We start from the raw sequence: 13450 nt of genomic DNA on the forward strand, positions 1-13450 counted from the left end.
AGAAATGCAAAGTGAGATCTATACTGTAAATAATGTTTCAAGAGGATGATTAGACATTTTGTTTCTTGCCAGTCTTAAAATGTCTATTTTCATGCTACCCTAGAAAAAAAATATATATTATAAATGGTTCCATCTATGCACATTATACAAGAGTTTCAAGAATTTTGGGACATCAAGAAGATAAGAAGGAAATTAGTTTTCATGGAAAACCTTGTTGCGCAGCACACCAACAACGCAGTGAACCGAGATCCAATCTTCGGTTTGACCCACAAACGATAAACAAAAAAAAAAAATTTATAATCTAGCAGTAGAATCAAAGTATACCAAACAAACCACAAGACAAGATATACGTGGAAAAACTCCAAACAAGGGGAAAAAAATCACTGGTGCAAACTTCCACTATGAAGAAAACGAGATTATAAGTAATATACTAACTTTTTCCCTTTAGATGTATAGAGAAAACCCTTTGTCCACACTTTAGAATAACTTTCATTCACCCTAGAAAAGCCCTAGGGACCTCTATTTATAGTTTAGGCAACTTCCCTTTCGCATCTCTTGCGAAACTGTCTCAAAAATTTGCAGTACGTGCAAAATCCAGAAACGAATCTGCGTAACCTCGACTGGTTGAGTAGGCTGCTCAACTAGTCGAGCGAACCCTTGACTAGTCGAGCTAGGGCCTTCACCGGTTGAGCACCGTGGACCCAAAAAATCATAGCTCGCTAGACTTTGAGTTGAGCCAGCCCTCGACCGGTCGAGTGAGCTCCTCGACCGGTTGAGCAGCCCACTCGACTGGTCGAGTGGCGCTGCACAGATGTGACTCAACATCTCAACAATCTCTCACTTGGAGACACATCGCAGTAAACCTTCGTCTTCCACATTCGGAGTACACCACCTCCCCATCTTCAAGCCTGAAGACCAATCAAAGTTGAACAGAGCTTTAGCTTCTCCCGTGTGATCGTCTTGATCAACATATTCGCAAAATTCTCACTTGTATGAATCTTCTCCTGAGCAATCGATTTATCTTCCAGTAACAAATGTATGAAGTAATATCTGATGTTAAAATGCTTGGTCCTTAAATAAAAGGTTAAATTCTTAGCCAAGTGTATTGCACTTTAACTGTCACTGTACAGCTTGCAATTTGCTTGCTTCTTACCTAACTCTTCCATGAAACCTTGCATCCACACTATCTCCTTGCACGCTTCTATAGCAGCAACAATTATGCTTCCGTCGTACTGATAGATACTATCTTCTTTAACTGAGAGACCTAACTGACTGCAGCACTACTCAGACTAAAGACATAACCTGTAGTGCTTCTTTTGCTATCGATATCTCCTGTCAAATCTGAATCTACATAGCCTTGTAGTTTGATTTCCGATCCACCATAGCACAACCCTATATCCACAGTACCTAGCAAGTATCTGAGGATCCACTTCATAGATTCTCAATGTTCTTTCCCGTGTTGTTCATGAACCTACTAACAACTCTCAGTGCTTGAGCAATGTCTGACCTCATGCTCATCATAGCATACATGAGACTCCCAATAACTGACGCGTGTGAGACTTTAGCCATGTAGTCCCGTTCCTCCTTCGTCTTTATACCTTGCTCCTTAGAAAGCTTGAAGTGGTTGGATAATGGAGTGCTAACTAGCTTAGCACCTCCCATATTGAATCGATCAAGTACCTTCGCTATGTACTCTGCCTATGACAAAACCAGTTTCTTGTTTTTCCTATCACGCTTTATCCTCATGCCTAGGATTTGTTTTGCAGCTCCTAAATCCTTCATGGCAAATTCTCTAGACTATTGTCTTTTGAGATCTGAGATGTCCTTCATGCTTGAACTGGCCACAAGCATATCATTAACGTACAGAAGAATGATGATGTACGATGTATCAAACTTCTTCAAATAGCAACAGTAATCTGCATGACATCTCTTAAAACCATTTCCCAACATGAAACTGTCGAACTTCTTCTACCACTGTCTTGGGGCGTGCTTCACGCCATATAGACTTTTCTTCAGTCTACACATATTGTTCTCCTTTCCTAGTGTCACGTATCCTGTCGGCCGATGCATATATATCTCTTCTTCAAGGTCCCCATGAAGAAAGGTTGTCTTAACATCTAGCTGCTCTAGATGTAAATCCTCTGTAGCCACTATACTGAAGACCATACGAATCGTAGACATTAATTTTCACCACTGATGAAAATATTTCAGTGAAGTCGATACCTGTCTTTTGTTAGAACCCTTTTACAACTAATCTAACTTTATACCATTTCAAACCATCATGCTCATTCTTCAGTTTATACACTCACTTGTTATGAAGAGCTTTCTTACCCTTAGATAGAGTGACTAGCTCTTATGTACGATTTGACTTAAGAGAGTCAATCTCATCATCAATGGTCTGCTCTCACTTAACCCGTGTATTGATTGTAATACCTCTTCAAAACACTCTGGTTCACCACTATCTATCAGCAGTAGATAATGTAAGGAGGGTGAGTATCGGACCGTGGGTCTCCTCTCCCAAGTAGACCTCTTCACAATCGGTTTCTATGGCTCTACCTCATAATGCTCTTGTGCATGATCATTCTGTAGCGCTATAACACCCATGTCTGGTAACTCTTCCAACTCTACAAATTCTTTCTCCTCAGCCTTGTTTTGCTGCACACTATCCTTATGCATGGCTTTTTCATTGAAGACTACATCTTTGCTTCTTATGATTTTCATGTTTTCTGTATCCCAAAACCTGTAGCCAAAAGCATGCTTCTCATAGCCTATAAACGTGCACCTCCTGAACTTCACATCGAGCTCGTTTCTGTGCTCTGCATCAATGTGAATATATGAAGCGCAACCAAATACTCTGAGATGTGCAAGGTTCACTTCTTTTCCAGTCCACATTTCTTCTGGTAGCCCACCATCTAATGGTGCTGAGGGACTTCTATTGATGAGATATGCGACAGTATTCACAGCATCTGCCCAAAACATCTTAGGCAACTCTGCATGCATGTAACCTCATGCTCTTGGCGCGCTCAAGGATGGTCATGTTAATATGCTCAGCCACACCGTTCTGCTACGGTGTCCCTAGAATCATTTTCTGATGTTTGATTCCATTTGCTGCACAATACTTCTCAAATCCTTATCACAGTATTCTCCCTCATTATCTGATCTGAGACATTTTATTATTTTACCTATCTCGTTTTTCACTATTACTTTCCACTTCTTAAATACATCAAATACATCAAATTTATGCTTTAAGAAATAGACCCACAGTTTTCTACTAGCATCATCAATAAAAGAAATAAAATGATGTGAGACACCAAGAGATGATACCTATGACGGTCCCCACACATCAGTGTTTATAAGCTCCAACAGATGCGTCTTTAAAGCGCGTCCTATTTTCTTAAAACTTACCATCTTCTACTTGCTATACACGCAGTCCTCATAGAATTTCAAGTCAATAGACTTTAGCCCTATTAGCTTCTCTTTTAACAATAACACATTCATCCCTTTCTCATTCATATGTCACAACCTCTGATGTCATAACTGCCTATTCATTTCAGTTAATGCGACTACGGGTGAACTATACGATCTTGAAGTCACATACAAAGTTCCTTCCTTCTTGCCTCGAGATACCACTAAGTCACCTTTTGTGATATTCCAGGAATCACTAGTGAATGTCGTCACATATCCGGTATCGGTCAACTGCTTCACCGAGATCAAGTTCCGTTTCAAACTCGGTACATGTCTGACATCCTTCAATTTCAAGGTCGTTCCGTCTTTCTGAGTTATATGAACATCTCCCTTTCCAACAATACTTCACCACTCATCATCACCCAGGTAGACTCTTCCGAAGTCACCTGACACATAATCACGTAGAACTTCCTTACGTGAATTAGCATAAAACGAAGCACCCGAGTCTATGACCCAAGTCTCATCCTTGCATCAAGAGACAAGATCAACGCCTCTGTGTCACTCTCCTCAGATAGATTTATTAAATCCTTCCCGCCTTGAGAGTGTCCTTTTGGTTTCTTAAGCGTCCTGCAATCACGTTTTGTGTGCCCCTTCTTACCGCAATACCAACACCCGTCTTTGTCTTTCGATCCCTTGAACTTCTTCCTCGACTTAGAACGTCCGTGTTTATTGCCTCCTTTGTTCAGTGATTTTCCTCTTCCTTCAACGTTTATAGCATTCCCTAAATCCCCTGAAACTCCTGATGTCTTTCTTCTAAATTCTTCACTGAGAATTAGACTGGCCACATCATCAAATTTCAGCTTTGTCGACCCTAAAGAATTGCTCACAGCAATTACCAAACCATCCCAACTGTCTTGCAAACTGGACAAGATCAATAACGCCCTGACCTCGTCCTAAAAAACAATGCCAACAGATTCTAACAGCCACGCCCCCACCATCTAATATCTTCATGTTGAATAGCTATTTTATAAGATGAACGTTATTGGATGCTGAGGGTTTTCATGCATCGTAGCTACGATTTCCATTAATTCTTTTGTGATCTTTACCTTAAATATATTGAAGGCGACGCTATTAGACAAAGAGAGTCGGATCATTCCTAAAGCCTTCCGATCCAATAAAGACCATTCATCATTTGTCATCTTTTCTGATTTCTTCTCTTTTCCTCCTAGAGGAATATGGAGGTCCTTCTGATTCAGATAATCCTTCATATACATCTTCCAAAAAGCAAAGTTTGAACCATCAAACTTCTCAATTCTAGTCTTCCCTTCTTCCATTATCGCTTCCAATAGAACTAAATCAATAACTCTGATATCAGTTGTTGCACAGCACACCAACAACGCAGTGAACCGAGATCCACTCTACGGTCTCACCCACAAACAATAAACAGAAATAAATATAATCTAGAAGTAGAATCAAAGCATACCAAACAAACCACAAGACAAGATATACGTGAAAAAGCTCCAAATAAGGGGAAAAAACCACGGGTGCAAACTTCTACTATGAAGAAAACGAGATTACAAGCAATATACTAACCTTTTTCCTTTAGATGTATAGAGAAAACTCTTTGCCCACACTTTAGAATAACTTCCAGTCATCCTAGAAAAGTCTTAGGGACCCCTATTTATAGTTTAGGCAACTTCTCTTTCGCACCTCTTGCAAAACCGTCTCAAAAATCCGCAGTCCGTGCAAAATCCGAAAACGAATCTGCGTAACCTCGACTGGTCGAATACAGGCCTCGACCGGTCGAGCACCGCAGACCCAAAAAATTATAGCTTACTAGACTTTGAGTCGAGTCGGCCCTCAACCAGTCGAGCAGCCCACTCGACTGGTCGAGTGGTGCTGCCCATCCCCAAATATGACTCCACATCTCAACGAACCTACTCCTCCCCATGATAGATAAAATAATTAAATAGTTTTTTCCTTAAAAGTTGTGGACATTAATTTCTCCCAGAAAAGATATTACATCAATTTCCAAGGTTAAGAGTAGAGTTGCGCATTGGACCGAGTCAGATCGGATTCGGTCCAACTCGACCTAGTCCAAAATGTAGCTGACCTGATCCGAACCAGATCCGATCCGAGACACAGGACCCGAACTGATCCGACACTCGGTTGGCCTGACCGAACCGAGTCCGACTCGGTCAGGGAAGCCGAGTCGGATCAGGTTGGGTACGATTCGAATCGGCTTTTTTTAACGGTGAAAATCATTATCCTCGCTACTATTTTCAGTGTGGTCCATTTGAGCTTTAGATATGATTAGGGTTTTTTTTCTAAATGCTCTAAAATGATCATGAAAAATGGATAGACAGTATGGTTATAATAAATACTTCATTGTGGGGCCCATGCGATGATAATGAGAGGAAACCGAATTGGCAACTCCCTGCCACATCAGCCCCGTGGCTGGTGGTCGATGCTCTGTGGGACCCACCATGATGTGTGGTTTTAATCCATTCCATTCATCCATTTTTAAAGATCATTTTAGCACTTGACCCAAAATATGAGAGGGATATAAATCTTAGGTGGACCACACCACAGGAAAAAAATAGTGATTAGATATCCACAATTAAAATCCTCGTAATGCCCAATGTACTGTTTCTTTGAAATCCAATCTGTTGATTAGGTCATAAAGGTCCAGATGAATGGAAAAAATAAAAAATAGATTGATCCAAAACTTTTATGGCACCCAAAAGTTTTTTAATGGTCAACGCTCATTCAACACTGTTTCCTGTAATGTGTTCCACTTGAGATCTGGATAAACCTCATTTTTTATCTCACACCATAAAATGACCTGGAAAAATAGATGGACGACATGGATGAAACACATACATCATTTTGGGGCCCACAGACCACCAACCACTCCATTCCCATTTGATCCGGTCGTACAACTCGGAGCTCGAGCCGCTACAGGCTTTACGTGTACAGCATGGCGTGCAGCGTGTCGTGCATGAAAGTTCCTACGTTGCTGCCTTTATATTAGCAACTTCTGTGGGTCTAATCATGGAACATGTGTTATATCCAAACCATCTGTGCATTTGGTGAGCTAGTTTTAAGGCTTGAGATGAAAAAAATGTAGATCTAACCATCAAGTAGACCACACTGAAAAAAGCAGTGGGGATTGAACGTCTACCATTGAAAGCCTTTTTAGGATCACAAGCCTCACAGAAGTTTTGAATCAATTTGAAATTTGTTTTGCCTCTTAATTCAGGTCTTTGTGACCTTATGAACAGATTAGATAGAAAATAAATGTTATGGTGGGCCCTACAAATTGTTTAGCAATGAAAATCATTATCTCCGCAACTATTTGTGGTGTGGTCCACATGATCTTTGGATATGATTCATTTTTTGGATAATGTTCTAAAATGATCTCTAAAAATAAATGAACGGTGTAGATATAATAAATGCATCACTATGGGGCCCATGTAACTTTGATCTCCTTTGAACCGTTCATACAACTCGGAACTCGAGGGAGCATCAGTGCTCGTCTTCGCACGACACTCACCTCTAGCTATAATAGGTATCCTATCCTACGACATCTATAAAGCTATGTATATGGTACACCAACAAACCTCTTTTCTTGTTATACTAACTAGACTCCGTTGGGGCCCACCGTGAATGCATGTGGTTTATCCATGCCGTCCATTCATTTTTCCATATCATTTTAGTGGTTGAACCCAAAATTGATGCATATCCAAAGCTCTAATTAGACCATACCATTAGAAAAGTAGTAGAATTACTGATAAGAACCACTCTGGATTGGGTCGGATCAGGACGGTCCGGATCCATTCGGATCGGGTTTTCAGATCGGAACGGTCTGGATTGACCGTGACCCGATCTTGATCTGAAAAAATGTCAGATCTGGATGGCCCTACCCGATCCGTACCAATCCAGGTCATCAGTTCGGTTCAGAACGGGTCTGATCGGGTCTGATCGGGTCGGATCCACTAGATCAGGTCAGATATGCCCAGCTCTAGTTAAGAGGACACACCAGGTGACCATTAGGTCTAACGTGAACATGCACAAGACTGTAAAACGAGAATTTCAAAATAAGAAATAAAAATAAAATTGAAATCCATGGGTTTCCAATTCACGTGAATTCTATGTCACTTTTCCATAAGCATGTCCTCATTTTTTTTTTCTAGGTCTTTACTCATACCTTGGTGGTAGACTCACAAGAGTTTCAACACAAGGTAATGGGTTTCATTAGTCATCATCGTGAAATGTTTCTGTGGTATGAATGTATGAGTGCGAATGTAAACGCAAAATTAAATAAATAAAAGGTCTTCGTTTTTCTCATGTTTCATGTCAACGATTTTGTTAGCTTGCCCTTTTTTCAGATGTGTACATCAGGTATTTGTTTTCTCCTATGATAAAGGTCGCTGATCTGCTTTTTAATTGGTCCTGCACGAAAAGATGTACAGTATCCTTTCATTTTCATATCAATGATGTACAGTCTTCTTTCATATCAATAATACTATAGGCGGTAAGCTCCAATCTTTTGCCCTCTCAAAAAAGAAAGGTCCTCATTTTCCTCCAATCAAAATTAGTAGGTGGGATGTCTCAATCTCATATAACTTTTTTTAGATTGATATGTAAGTCAATCTCATATAGCTTACATGTGAAAATTTGGAAATGGATAGGAAAAGTAACCTGCTCCTTTCACAAGATATTTTCTCACGTGTGGCTTACAAAGAATAGAGTGAATTGCTGCAATTGTTCGTCTTTTTCACTGTTGCAATTTTGTAGCACAAGATTTAAGGTGACGTTTGTCTAATGAGCCATAAATTTCTCCTTACAAAAATACATATTGCTAAAGTTAATTCATTTCTCAATAATACTAATTAAAAGAATCATTATATTTTATTTTATTTTCCTTTGCTTTCCTACTTATCAGACAGGCAAGCAAATGGACTCCACAGACCAATGGTCTGGATCACTGGACCATGGGATGGGCCCATTTGTTAAAACTAAAAACACTTATCTCCAGAGATCTAGGCCATGTATCATTTAACTCTTCTGAAAAGACCAATACTTGGGCCCCATGAAATTGAAATCACATGGAATTATAATTTTGCTGGATCTCCTACCTAAACTGACCCACCTAAACCGGGTAGCTAGACATGCTGAAATTGAAATTAGGTAGAGTGACAATTTTGCTAAATCTCTTACCTAAAACTGTCGTGATTCATCTTCATGGGATGTCAGCAACGTCCGCGAAACTTTTAACTGTCACATGGGTTGACCTATTATGGTTTGGAACGGTTCATTCATTCATTCATACAACTAAGAGTAAGCCATAACGCCTTTGCAAAAACTCCAGCCCTTGATCCTAACTTCCTCTTAAGTAGTCCATTCATACTCCGTTTCTTTTGCGCATTTCCTGCTGCCTAATGAGCACACAGGCCTATTTTTTAGTGCAGTAAACTCTGCACAGTGGGACCCACCTGATGATCTGCTCTAATTCCTCTCACGTATGCCATGTTGCCCAGTGTGAGAGATGAGTGTCATAAAAGTGCATTCCATGCAGTTGAATCAATTCTTTCTTTCTTTCTTTTTTTGATATGCTCTGCTGACTGTGAAAAGATACAGGAAGATGTGAAGATCATGAAGGAAATGGGAATGGACGCATACAGATTCTCCATATCTTGGACGCGAATATTGCCTCGTAAGAGAACGCTACTTGTTTTAAATTCAGAATACATGAATTAACAGTCACTCTGTCCATAGTTCAATCAATCTGAGCCGTTCAGTGGCCACAGCTTGAAAGTCACCCATCTGCATATGTCATAGATAAGTCCCCCATATGTACCAAATTGGCACACGTTGAAATCAGGGCCGCTCATTTGGAGGTCTTCAAGGGAAAGTTGGCCTCGCCCCAACATCAATGCCAATCCACTCTTCAGTTGTGGTCCACAGGATATGAAACGAAGGTGATTAAAAAAGAATAACCAACGTTGGATATTCAACTTGCATATAATTAAAGAGTCCATGTCTTGATTTTCATGCCCGGGTACTTCTACACGGGTATTGCATGATGAACAGCGCAGATCCATCATATGATTACAAGTTCGCATGGTTTGTATTTTTGTTTCTGTAGTCTCCAGAAGGTATACTAAAAGCTACCGCAGATTGCCCAAAAGTGGCCCACCAAACCAGTATGGACTCTTTCTTGTAAACCTGCAGGGTTGTCGACATGCTGGGTTAGGACCGGACTATAGGAGTTACCCATACCCACTAATGGATACTGCACTCATAACTCATGTTAGATATGAAATGGTACTTCTCATATGTGTGCCCTCTATGGTGCTGAGGTGCAAATTTTTTTATTTGAGATTTTTAAAAATAAATAAATATTACACACAAACATAAGTACTCAAAAAGATTAAAATTTACAACAAGAATTTAAAAACAAAAGACTGGTTTTTTTTTTTTTAAAAAAAAAAAAACATAAAATACAGCATGATAGTTGTTATTTAGTATTAGAAAACTAAAAATCGTGACAATGAAATTGCATACTTGATGTACAAGTAATTAAAATATAAAACCATCCAAATTGTAGGCCTCAAATTAGATGTAGAATGCACCAAATTTAAGCTTGTTTGATTATCCATTTATTAGATTGCTGAACATTTGTTGGACAATTAAAAGTGAAAAATCATCCAATAGTCGCATTCAACAAACAAGTTTTTAAATCATAGGTTAGGATCTTTCAACCAATATGACTTTCAGAATGCTATTTTATAATAGTTGTTTCACAATTTACTTAGTTTAATTTGAGATATTATTTACCACATGTATATATAATTCCTAAATGTCAACATATCAAGTATCATACATAACCTGAATATTAAATAACTCCTTATTTTATTACCACTCTTAATTTAATATGTAAACTTTACACCAACACTTTTGATTGATGATGAATTTTACATGAGCATTGCATGTTGGTGGGACACGAATTTGTCAAAGTAGATAATAGATAGGTTAAACCTATGTTCACTATTTTCATATATTATTTGTTATTTATTTATTTTTATATATAATTGAGAGTTGGTGGGATTAGGATATGACTGGGTCCACACGCTACACGTTTATTAATTATTCTAAAACAAACCCGAACCTAGACTGACACCCACCCACCAAGCTACACCATACCTGGGGCTTTTTGCACTAGACAAGGAACATTCATACACACGTCGATAAGTTCTGTTCGTATTGACTCTCTGGCCACTGGAGGGTGCTATGTGGGCCTAACAAGATGTATATAATTTATCTTTAATTTAGGGCATAAGCCCAAAAATAAGGCAGATCCAAATCTCAAGTGGACCACACCATAGAAAAAAGTGGTGATTGAACACCTACCATTAAAAACTTCTTAGGGGCCACAAATTTTTTGCATCAACCTCATATTTGTGTTTTCCCTTCATATAGGTTTGCATGACTTAATCAACCGACTGGACAGCAAATATAAATATTACAGTGGACCTTAGGAAGTTTTTAATAATGGGCGTTCGGTCACCACTGTTTTCCTGTGGTGTGGTCTACCTGATATTTGGATCTGCTTCATTTTTCGGCTCATTCCTTAAAGTAATGATCTAAAATGGATGGATGGCATGGATAAAATACATCCATCATAGTGGGCTACACAAAACACTGTCCAGTAGCAAGGTAGCCACTGGCAATGTCAGCTATATGTAATCTGCACTCGGTTCAAGTCCGGTCTTTCCCAGAATGGCCCAAATCAGAATAATGGGCCAAATTAGATTTTTTGAGTTGATTTTGAGAGGTCTCAAACTTAGCTTGCGGTTGGTTTCAGCCTGGATTTGGAACTATCCGACTAAGACTATGGTCCAGGCCTTTAAAAATTAAAAAAAATAATAATAATAATAATAAATTCATTTTGCCTGGCCTGAGACCGGCCTATATATTGAATTTGAAAGCCCTGTAATAGCTCTGGTCAAACTTTTACACCCCAGCTGGGGTTCATGAATCCAAAATTTGGACACGGGCTTACTTATCGTCGAGTCTAGTCCAATGACCCGTCCATCCAACGAGATGGAATAATCCAAAGCCCAAAGGGAGGAACGATTCTTGAGTCCACCGCGTACAAAAGTATACTAAAAGACAAGGGCATTTTCTGGCTGACAAATGTTCGTTGATTGGACGGTTACTATTTGTCAAAATTTTGTTTCGTGGTCAATTAATGGTGGAGCCCAACTGATGAGCGTTCCGGATACCATAGACATGTACAACGTGTGTGAGGCAACTGGTGTGGAGGAATGATAACTCTCTTCCTACGGGGACATTGGAGACCCTTGTAGATGGTGGGCGTACACAGACAGACATCATTCCCTGTACACTTACACATTGGAGAGATCTAGACCGTATATTCACAGGCTTCGACGAAGGTGGATGGATCAAGAGAACAAGTGATGCTGATTGGATGATCCAACCATTAATCCATGTACAAATTCAGAGAAAATCACGGCTCCCATGCGATAAGAAAGTTGATGATAGGATTGCCCTTTCAAGGCCAACTAATGATGAACCCCACAAGGGATGAGCAGTCACGTTCTCTGCCACATTGTCATGTGGGCCCCAAACAATGTTCCGTCTAGATCATTTATCATATGCATAGCAAAATGTGGACGAAACCACACCATGCGTTCAACTGGCTCAACAATGCATGATGCAATTCTAGATGTCTCATAGTAAGTTGATTGTAGACCGTCTATTGTATATCAATTCTTTTACGTAATTCCAGATGGAAGACTGAGTGGTGGAGTGAACGAGGAAGGCATCAAGTATTACAACAACCTCATCAACGAGCTCTTATCCAACGGTCATTATTCAATCTCTCTCTTTCTCTCCCGTACCTTTTTTTTGAGACACACATAACATCAGATACACATTTGGGAAGGGTTGCCTACTATAGAAACTTTCAGATAGAAAGTGGGGTCCATTGCTTCGTGTATATATCATCCAACTCGTTCATCATGTGCGGCACTCCAAAGGGACATGTACAAACTCTTAAAATTTATGTGGGTGGCCACAACACCTGAATATATAGGTTTTATGCACAATTGTACAATGCTCCCTGTGGTGTCTCACCTTAGCTTTGGATAGGAACGATTCTTGAGATGTACTGTGCCGATGAGTCTCACCAGATCCACTGTGTGGGTTCCACACACACAATGGGTGGGCCCCACACAGCTTGGACGCATTGTAATTACCATATATTGGAAGGCATGTCATCATTTCCCAACTGATAATACTTCAAATATCATTGTCTTAAACAACTCTCGCACGGGCGCAGGTATACGACCATTCGTAACACTCTTTCACTGGGATTTTCCGCAGTCCCTTGAGGACGAGTACGGAGGCTTCTTGAGTTCCAAAGTCGTGTAAGTATAAATACTCTGCTTCCAAATCTCCTCCACCCTTGATTTATGTATTGTGGTACCTGCATGGTACCTCAAGAAAATGGACGGCTCATACCATCTACCCATATCCTTATGCAAGCCCCATGCAGTGAGACTTGTTGGCTGAACCTTAGTCGCTGGGCTCATCCAGGGTTGCAAAATGTGCCAGGTTGGCTGGGATCCTAATTTTGAACTTATCAGGGCTGGCCTATTTCAGGATTTGATATCTAAGCCATCCATCTGGTGGATCCATCTCTTTAGACATTCTAAACCAGAAATAAATCTGCTCCTAACGCGGGTGAGCCACCGCTCGTTAGAAACAGGCGATGTGTTCCAAACATAAGATGACCGGAAGTCTTTTTAGCCATATGCTTTGTTCTCTGCACTGTGGCTTACTAGATATAACTTGTAAGTGAAACTGCCTGATTCATGTGCCCGGCATCTACATGGTGTTCTCCCTCTAATGGAAGGATTGGATCTCATACCTATGCCACATGCTGGCCTAGGCCTGGCAATGGGCCAGGCCACGTTTCGGATTTGAACTGGTCAGACTGCACCATTCAAAACTT

General features: G+C 40.1%; 1 protein-coding gene across 4 annotated transcripts in view; it reads left to right on the forward strand.

Moving 5' to 3' along the window:
- LOC131222432 (beta-glucosidase 12-like) overlaps positions 1–13450 on the forward strand; it is a 38220-nt gene that overhangs the window by 10455 nt on the left and 14315 nt on the right. For 3 of the 4 annotated variants that reach the window (XM_058217500.1, XM_058217502.1, XM_058217503.1), the window contains 3 exons: positions 9049–9124; positions 12224–12301; positions 12776–12863. In XM_058217500.1, coding sequence (XP_058073483.1) covers positions 9049–9124; positions 12224–12301; positions 12776–12863 — 242 coding nt within the window. The remainder of the gene's footprint in view (positions 1–9048; positions 9125–12223; positions 12302–12775; positions 12864–13450) is intronic. The other variant, XM_058217501.1, reaches the window with a different exon arrangement.

Source organism: Magnolia sinica, chromosome 13, assembly GCF_029962835.1.
Source record: "Magnolia sinica isolate HGM2019 chromosome 13, MsV1, whole genome shotgun sequence".
Lineage (NCBI taxonomy): Eukaryota > Viridiplantae > Streptophyta > Magnoliopsida > Magnoliales > Magnoliaceae > Magnolia > Magnolia sinica.